The 9,231-nt window shown below is 40.6% G+C and overlaps 1 protein-coding gene across 1 annotated transcript; it reads left to right on the top strand.

Annotated features, from left to right (window-relative positions):
• Positions 1 to 255: 255 nt before the first annotated feature.
• On the top strand, positions 256 to 5,587 carry LOC133097455 (procathepsin L). Its single transcript, XM_061199322.1, has 8 exons — positions 256 to 364; positions 1,539 to 1,675; positions 2,314 to 2,436; positions 2,533 to 2,679; positions 2,778 to 3,002; positions 3,456 to 3,621; positions 4,319 to 4,436; positions 5,188 to 5,587. Exons 2-8 carry the CDS (start codon positions 1,550 to 1,552, stop codon positions 5,285 to 5,287), a joined length of 1,005 nt encoding a protein of 334 aa, XP_061055305.1. The 5' UTR covers positions 256 to 364; positions 1,539 to 1,549; the 3' UTR covers positions 5,288 to 5,587.
• The last annotated feature ends 3,644 nt before the right edge of the window (positions 5,588 to 9,231 follow it).

Below are 9,231 nucleotides of genomic sequence, written 5' to 3'. Positions count from 1 at the left end.
GGCCGAGTGCAATCGAGGTAATTAATTGATCCAGGTCCCCAGAGACGCCGGACTCCTCCTCAGCGCTGCCCAGGGGCCCCCAGCTCTTCGTCTTCGGTTCCATTGAGGATAGCACCGCCTTCCCTGGGACAAGTTGGGACAGAGTCGCATCACGAGCGCAGAGTACTCACGCCCGGAGGCCCTGCCCACTGGCCAGCTCAGCCAATCGCGGCGCGGGCAGGCGGTGGGGCGGGGTCGGACGGGCCGCAAACCAGGGCCTCAAAGGCAGAGTCAGGCATGACCCGGCCAGAAGCTTCGGCCTCGGAGACCTGGGGAGAGCTACGTGCGTCCGTGGAGTGTGCCTGCGCCGCTGTGGCAGCCACAGGTCAGCGACCTAGTCTGGGGCCGAGGCGGGTCAGGGACAGGGACTGGAGGAAGGGATATCCAGGGACTCGGGCGAGGGGGCAGGCGCGACCCCCAGGAACGACAGCGTCTGCCCGCCGGGAGTTGATGAGGCTGGGTCGGCGCTCCCTCAAGCTTTGGCAGCCTTGAGGTGGGGAAGGGGGCAGGGCTATTTGGGAAACCCAGGGCAGAGCTGACACAACCCGGGGCGGGGGGTCCTAGGCCGGTCAGCCTCTGGGAGGTGGCAGGCACAAGTCCGGGTCGGTCGCGGCAGTGTGACCCCCGAACTCCGGGCTAAGGGGCCCGTCACTCCCTGCGCCGCCGTAAACAGCCTCTGGAAGGGACGGGCGTGTGCGGACGGCTGGGAGCTGGGCAGCAAGTCCCTGGCCTGGCCCCGCCTACAGCGCGGGTGCGGGCCCAAACCAGGCGGGTTCTTTGAGCCCCAGCAGTCTGGCCCTGACCGGGCACGAGAACTGGGGGTTCTGGGCGCCGTCGTGCCACGTGATCGCGTGCCCGGTCTGGAGGGCGAGGGAGGGGGTGTGGGCTACACAGGACAAGGCTAGGGACGGTAGAGCGCTGTGTGCACTCCTGCCCACCTTCTCCTGGGAAGGTTTTTTAGAAAGGTGTCAATTTAGGTAGCAGAGATTCGAAGGCATATCTCACCCCCTGCTGTTTATTAGCCAAGAAGAAAGGTGTGAGGTAGCCATCTAACTCTTTGAGATCCATGTCTGTCCCTACTTAGGATCAGGCGTCCTGATAAGTAAAATTCTTGGGTCACCTCCATACGTTCAGTAAATAACGTGGACCAACGGCTTCCTAATTGTTGCCTTAAGATTCCGATACGTAAGTTGTGGCAGAAATTCTTATCAAAACCTAAATTATCATTGCACTCATAGTGAAGTCTGTTTCAATTCCTATAGCACTTGTCAGCCTGTTTTTCATTTTGATGGCTGAATCAAATACCTCCACTGTGTAAGTCTTTGACCTGTTTTTCTCCACCCATATCTTTAGCCTTCTTTCACAGACTTTCCATAAATATTTGAGAAGATCATTTAATTGTTCTTAGTCCACCATAGTGGCTATAACATCCAGGAGAAAGTAGGATGGCTTTTTTAAATCATTGGCCTCATCAAATACTAATTCTTTTTCCTTCCTAGGTTTTTGAAACATGAATCTTTCACTCTTCCTGACTGCCCTTTGCTTGGGAATAGCCTCAGCTGCTCCAAAACTTGATCAAAATTTAGATGCACACTGGTACCAGTGGAAGGCAACGCACGGGAGACTGTATGCCATGGTTGGTAACATCTGAAAATGTCCATAGGGACCCCACAGACAATGGTCCATGCTGTTGGAGTTTATAGCCAGAGAGTAGTTTCTGGAGTAGTTGTTTTAGCTTTTATCAAGGCGGTAACTTAATGGCACCTATTTCTGAGCACAGCGTGGGCATATTTTCCTGTGTCAGAGTTTGGAGAACAGCTCCCAAAAGTATAAAGCCATCCCTGACAATAGTTTTTCTTTTTCTCTGTCTGCAAATCCACTTGGTGAACATGCGTTGGGTTTTTTTTTTTTTTAATTCCTTTATTTTGTTTATTTTTTAAAATTTATTTTATTTTTGGCTGTGTTGGGTCTTCGTTTCTGTGTGAGGGCTTTCTCTAGTTGTGGCAAGCAGGGGCCACTCTTCATTGCGCTGCGCGGGCCTCTCACTGTCGCGGCCTCTCTTGTTGCGGAGCACAGGCTCCAGACGCGCAGGCTCAGTAGTTGTGGCTCACGGGCCTAGTTGCTCCGTGGCATGTGGGATCTTCCCAGACCAGGGCTCGAACCCATGTCCCCTGCATTGGCAGGCAGATTCTCAACCACTGCCCCACCAGGGAAGCCCCCATGCGTTGGGTTTTAAATAGAAGTAAAAATGACCAGTTATATGTTTGCATCTAGAATGAAGAAGGATGGAGGAGAGCAGTGTGGGAGAAGAATATGAAAATGATTGACCTACACAATCAGGAATACAGCCAAGGGAAACATGGCTTCACCATGGCAATGAATGCCTTTGGTGACATGGTGAGTGTGGCATGAGTTGCTGAACTTTTTGTGCCTCCTCTTCTCAGTACTTTAGCAAAATAACTTCTTCAACATTTTATTTACTTTTCCTTAAAGACCAGTGAAGAATTTAAGCAGGTGATGAATGGCTTTCAAAACCAGAAGCACAAGAAGGGGAAAGTGTTCCATGAACCTCTCTTTCTTGAAGTCCCCAAATCTGTGGATTGGACTAAGAAAGGCTATGTAACTCCTGTGAAGAATCAGGTATGACAGTATTCAGATTCAGATCTTCTTAAGAATGTTTAGGTATATGGGCTGTTGTTGGTCTTTGTCTTGTAAACTGATGGCTTTTTTATTTTCAGGGTCAGTGTGGTTCTTGTTGGGCTTTTAGTGCCACTGGCGCCCTTGAAGGACAGATGTTCCGGAAAACTGGCAAACTTGTCTCACTGAGTGAGCAGAACCTGGTGGACTGCTCACGGCCTCAAGGCAATGAGGGTTGCAGTGGTGGCTTAATGGATAATGCCTTCCAGTATGTTAAGGACAATGGAGGCCTGGACTCAGAAGAATCCTATCCATATCTTGGAAGGGTAAAAGGAGCTCCTTATCTTGTCATTACAGCTCTGCTTTTGAACACTTTCAGAGATAACAGACATCTTATTCAGCATTCATATTTTAGATGTAAACTGTCAGAACTGTCATTATAAATTATCAGCTGTTGCACAGGTCTCTGATTAGATGGTTAACATAGCTTGTCTTACTTCTATGTAACATGGAGAATATGTACACCATTCTGCATATAATGCATATTTCTCCATAGTGAAAAATTTCTTATGGCCAGGTAGACCTAAGTGGTCTTACTGAAGAAATATCTACTAATTTTTCAATTTCAAACCAATCAATAGCATTTTGCTGGGCTGCTTCATAACAAAATTGACTTAGAAATTATTAAGCTGCAAACTGCTGAGTCTTATGGTCCTATAATTCTGTTCCTCATAAGGTGGATGGTAGTAATCAAGTCTCTTTCCCCTTTATCTTTATAGGAAACAAATAGCTGTAACTATAAACCCGAGTGTTCTGCTGTCAATGACACTGGCTTTGTGGACATCCCTCAGCGGGAGAAGGCCCTTATGAAGGCAGTGGCAACTGTGGGGCCCATCTCTGTTGCTATTGATGCAGGCCATACATCCTTCCAGTTCTATAAATCAGGTAGGTGTTTGTCTTTTATTATAGAAATTCAGGCAGGCAAAAGTGGAAAACACGACCATGATTGACTCTGGTATGGAGTCCTGTTTTCTAGGACTGTAGAATTTTGAGTGTATGCATTTAATAACAATGATGTTTCCATTTGACATTATACTTTAAGCATTTTCTCATGATGACAAACTTCATAAATATTTTTAAATGGCTATGTAATTAATTCTTTGTATACAACCTAATTTATGTAACTATTCTTCAATTGTTGGTCCCTTTTTCCAAAAGTTTTTTACTATTGTAGCTAGATCTGTAAAGAACCCTGTGGTTCAAGTATTTTTTTGTTTTGTGCTGTTTTCTTAGTTGACATTCAAGGAGTAGAGAGGATTATGCTAATTAATATTAGTAGTTAGTAGTTGAATGCCTAAATCACCTTAACCTTGATAACTAGATCTTATTATTGGAAATATTTTTTAGGTAGAAAATATATCTAAGATTTTGTTGAATTTTGTTGATTTCTAGTGAGTTAAATTTTTCTTTTTCCTTTTCATCAGCCGTTACTATTTTTGGTCAGATATTTAAGTCTTATTTGGAATTTGTTTATGACATTTCACTGAATTTTGAGATGTTTCTCTTAATTGGTTGATAGCTTGGGTTACTGTCATGTGTCACTTGGAATTCCTCACCCTAACATTGAATTTTACTCTCCCAGGTATTTATTATGATTCAGACTGCAGCAGCAAAGACCTGGATCATGGTGTTTTGGTGGTTGGCTATGGCTTTGAAGGAAAAGATTCAAATAACAATAAATTTTGGATTGTCAAGAACAGGTATAAAACTCCAAATGTTATAATTATATTTTAAATTGAAAAGGGAATCCTTATTTGGAATCAGTATTTGATTTCAGGTCCAAAAAAGCTCAATTTTGAAATCCCAGAAGTCTTTCTCCCACTTAAACACAGAAATACTGATATGTGATTATAAGATTCTGTAGCAAGTTTGTTGGGGTATTATGTATTTGTAACACTGCATTTCTAAATTCTGAAAATTTTCTTAATTCAGAAACACATCCAGCCCCAGGGGTTTCATATAAAGGATTTTGCACCTGTAGAGTTAAGGGCTGGTTTCCTTTTTCTGTCTCTAATTTTTGAACAAAGAGTAGTGGTCAGAAACATCTGCCTCTGCTCATTCTTTAAGTCTGAAAGATTGTCCAAGAGTCCAGTGGCCTCTGTGCATCCTTTCTGATATCATTTGATATCCTGCCATTGCATTCTACTCCCAGCTCTCAGAGGTCTTTGAGGGTTGTGAGGATCAATTTTCACAGCTAAAGTTCTTTAATTGAGATGAGCCTGAGGAGACAGACTGCTACATTGGAATGCCAGTTCTGCCTCAGTTTCCTATCTTAAAAAGTTAAGATAAGGACCCACAGGAGTTAATATACTTATAAATATATGTAACAGAACTTAGAATAGTACCTGATACATGCTAAGCACTATTTTAATTATTAGTTGTTATTATTATTAATGAAGGTAATGTGTACTTGATGCTTTGTATAAAATGGAAAACATATTCTTCTTTCAGTTGGGGTCCAGAATGGGGCTGGAATGGGTACGTAAAAATGGCCAAAGACGAGAACAACCATTGTGGAATTGCCACAGCAGCCAGCTATCCCATTGTGTGAGCTGATGGATGGTGATAATAGAGGACTTGAGGACAGCATACCTGGAGGAATTTTATCTTAAAACTGACCAAACCCTTATTGTATAAGATAAGATACTTGAACCATTGAGGATCCAAGTTGTGATTTGAATTCTGTGACATTTTTATAAGGGTTAGATGTTACCACTACTTTAATTACTGTTATAAATAGCTTTATAATGTTGAAGACTAATTGCTTAACTCTAAGACTTTTGAATTTTCATTTTTTGAAAGGATACATAAAACTTTACCTTTTACAATAAATTTTAATTCAATACGTAAAGGTGGAACTTTCTCTTTTTAATGCATTAACTTGTAGTAGTTGGGGTATATAATTGGGCTATAAAGACATAACTGAATGTGCCAATGGTTCATTAGGAGAAAGACACTGGGTGGCTCTGAAGATATTCTAGTTTTAAATATGCAGATTTTATGTCAACCATGTTACCTAGTGTTCCCAAAAGTAAATTTAATGGTTGTGATTAACAAATTTCAGGTGCTTGTTAGTAACTGGAGAAATCTGTTCAAGATCCATAAGAAATGAGGTTGGCCTAGAAAAATAGTCCTCTGGCCTCAGAAGATTGATGAGAGATCACTAGGCCAAACTTGGGCTTAGCTACCTAATCTCTGAATTAAAAAACTCAGAAAGGAACAAAACAGCCTAAGCATATGGTTACACAGATAGTGAATACAAATAAAACAGTATCTTTGTATATTTAAAAGATGGGAAGGAAATATGCCAAACTTCTGGGTGAATTAGGGACGATTATTTTCTTTAACCTGTTCTGCAGAAACCATGTATTTTTATTAGAAAAATAAAAGTAAAAATATACCTACATTCTGCAAGCTAAAGAAGCACGTGTATATGTTTTAAAAAATCTCATGTTCACAATCAAGGAAAAACAAGGAATAAACTGCAGAAATATTTAATCCAGCCATAATCCCTTGTGAAGGGAATGAGTGATGGAGCACAACTGGAACTTTATATCCCACAAAACCTTCACTAGCCTTTGTCCACAGCCATTTTTGCAAAATACAGTCTACCGCATGCAGTCAGGGATTCCTTCATCTTACATTACAGCAGCAGGCTAACTCAGAGTGCTGTGTACAGCATCCTGGAACAACTAAAGACTAAGGAAACATCTAGGTGCTAAATTGAATGAAAGTATGGTGGCTTTTTATTTAATAAAAGTTTCAAGTCTGTCAAATCAGAAGACTCCCCGCAGTCTAAATTATATTTTAGTATATTTGGTGTTTCTCTAACTTTCAAATATATTAAGCTTGCAAAAAGTTCCAAACTGCATCTATCATCTAACAGGATTTTTCAAAGGAACCAGTAGACTTGAAATAAGTAGAACTGGAAACAAATTTGGTCATCACAAAAATCTGAGGTACAAACTTAACTACCAGTATTACTTATAGTCCAGATATCTAAATAGTTCCTTATTATAGTTAAATTGCAGAGGAAATAAGGAAAGGTGAGAGAGAGTTCAGCAAATGTGAGGAAGGAATTGGCTTACATGGGTATGTAGCTCTAAAACTTGGGCACCTTCTTAGGGGAGGGAAAGGGCTCTGTAATAAGGAAACCTCCATTCATAGCACATATTTCAATCAGTATCTCCAAGGTATGTTTACAAAATCTTAAAAGCAATTATAGCCTGCCTATTTCTGTTAATGGTTGGTGATTGATGAAAAAGTAATAAGACCACATTAGGTGTTTTGCCTGTAAAACTTTAATTTGGCCATGTTTCCTAATCTCAGTTACCTTTTGACTGATATAAAAGTCTGAAAAGCAAAAAAAAAAACTTATGGGATTTAAAAAAGCAAATATTAGTGGTATCCCATCACTTCACTTTAAGCATGGAATTTCACAAATGTCTGTGATCATCTCTATTTTTAAATAAGTTAGTAAGAAACTATTACCAAGAGCTGCTCCATGGTCTTATTCCTTAGTACTACTTTTTAAAACTTTTGTAGTTCATATATTTACTCGTTCAAATTTTCATCACTTTTTTTTTTCTTATTTATTTATTTTTGGTTGTGTTGGGTCTTCATTTCATTTTTTTTTTTAAATATCTTTATTGAAGTATAATTGCTTTACAATGGTGTGTTAGTTTCTGCTTTATAACAAAGTGAATCAGTTATACATATACATATGTTCCCATATCTCTTCCCTCTTGCACCTCCCTCCCTCCCACACTCCCTATCCCACCCCTCTAGGTGGTCACAAAGCACCGAGCTGATCTCCCTGTGCCATGCGGCTGCTTCCCACTAGCTATCTATTTTACATTTGGCAGTGTATATATGTCCATGACACTCTCTCACCCTGTCACATCTCACCCCTACCCCTCCCCATATCCTCAAGTCCATTCTCTAGTAGGTCTGTGTCTTTATTCCCGTCTTGCCACTAGGTTCTTCATGACCTTTTTTTTTTTTTTTTCCTTAGATTCCATATATATGTGTTAGCATACTGTATTTCTTTTTCTCTTTCTGACTTACTTCACTCTGTATGACAGACTCTAACTCCATCCACCTCATTACAAATACCTCCATTTCATTTCTTTTTATGGCTGAGTAATATTCCATTGTATATATGTGCCACATCTTCTTTAAACATTCATCCGATGATGGACACCTAGGTTGCTTCCATGTCCTGGCTATTGAAAACAGAGCAGCAATGAATATTTTGGTACATGACTCTTCCTGAATTATGGTTTTCTCAGGGTATATGCCCAGTAGTGGGATTGCTGGGTCGTATGGTAGTTCTATTTTTAGTTTTTTAAGGACCCTCCATACTGTTCTCCATAGTGGCTGTATCAATTTACATTCCCACCAACAGTGCAAGAGTGTTCCCTTTTCTCCACACCCTCTCCAGCATTTATTGTTTCTAGATTTTTTGATGATGGCGATTCTGACCGGTGTGAGATGATACCTCATTGTAGTTTTGATTTGCATTTCTCTAATGATTAATGATGTTGAGCGTTCTTTCATGTGTCTATTAGCAATCTGTATATCTTCTTTGCAGAAATGTCTATTTAGGTCTTCTGCCCATTTTTGGATTGGGTTGTTTGTTTTTTTGTTATTGAGCTGAAGGGGCTGCTTGTAAATCTTGGAGATTAATCCTTTGTCAGTTGCTTCATTTGCAAATATTTTCTCCCATTCTGAGGGTTGTCTTTTGGTCTTGTTTATGGTTTCCTTTGCTGTGCAAAAGCTTTTAAGTTTCATTAGGTCCCATTTGTTTATTTGTGTTTTTATTTCCATTTCTCTAGGAGCTGGGTCAAAAAGGATCTTGCTGTGATTTATGTCATAGAGTGTTCTGCCTATGTTTTCCTCTAAGAGTTTGATAGTGTCTGGCCTTACACTTAGGTCTTTAATCCATTTTGAGTTTATTTTTGTGTATGGTGTCAGGGAGTGTTCTAATTTCATACTTTTACATGTACCTGTCCAATTTTCCCAGCACCACTTATTGAAGAGGCTGTCTTTTCTCCACTGCATATGCTTGCCTCCTTTATCAAAGATAAGGTGACCATATGTGCGTGGGCTTATCTCTGGGCTTTCTATCCTGTTCCATTGATCTATATTTCTGTTTTTCTGCCAGTACCAAACTGTCTTGATTACTGTAGCTTTGTAATATAGCCTGAAGTCAGGGAGCCTGATTCCTCCAGCTCCATTTTTCGTTCTCAAGATTGCTTTGGCTATTCGGGGTCTTTTGTGTTTCCATACAAATTGTGAAATTTTTTGTTCTAGTTCTGTGAAAAATGCCAGTGGTAGTTTGATAGGGATTGCATTGAATCTGTAGATTGCTTTGGGTAGCAGAGTCATTTTCACAATGTTGATTCTTCCAATCCAAGAACATGGTATATCTCTCCATCTATTTGTATCATCTTTAATTTCTTTCATCAGCGTCCTATAATTTTCTGCATACAG

Source organism: Eubalaena glacialis, chromosome 9 (assembly GCF_028564815.1).
Source record: "Eubalaena glacialis isolate mEubGla1 chromosome 9, mEubGla1.1.hap2.+ XY, whole genome shotgun sequence".
NCBI lineage: Eukaryota > Metazoa > Chordata > Mammalia > Artiodactyla > Balaenidae > Eubalaena > Eubalaena glacialis.
This window is presented reverse-complemented; position numbering and strand designations above follow the sequence as displayed.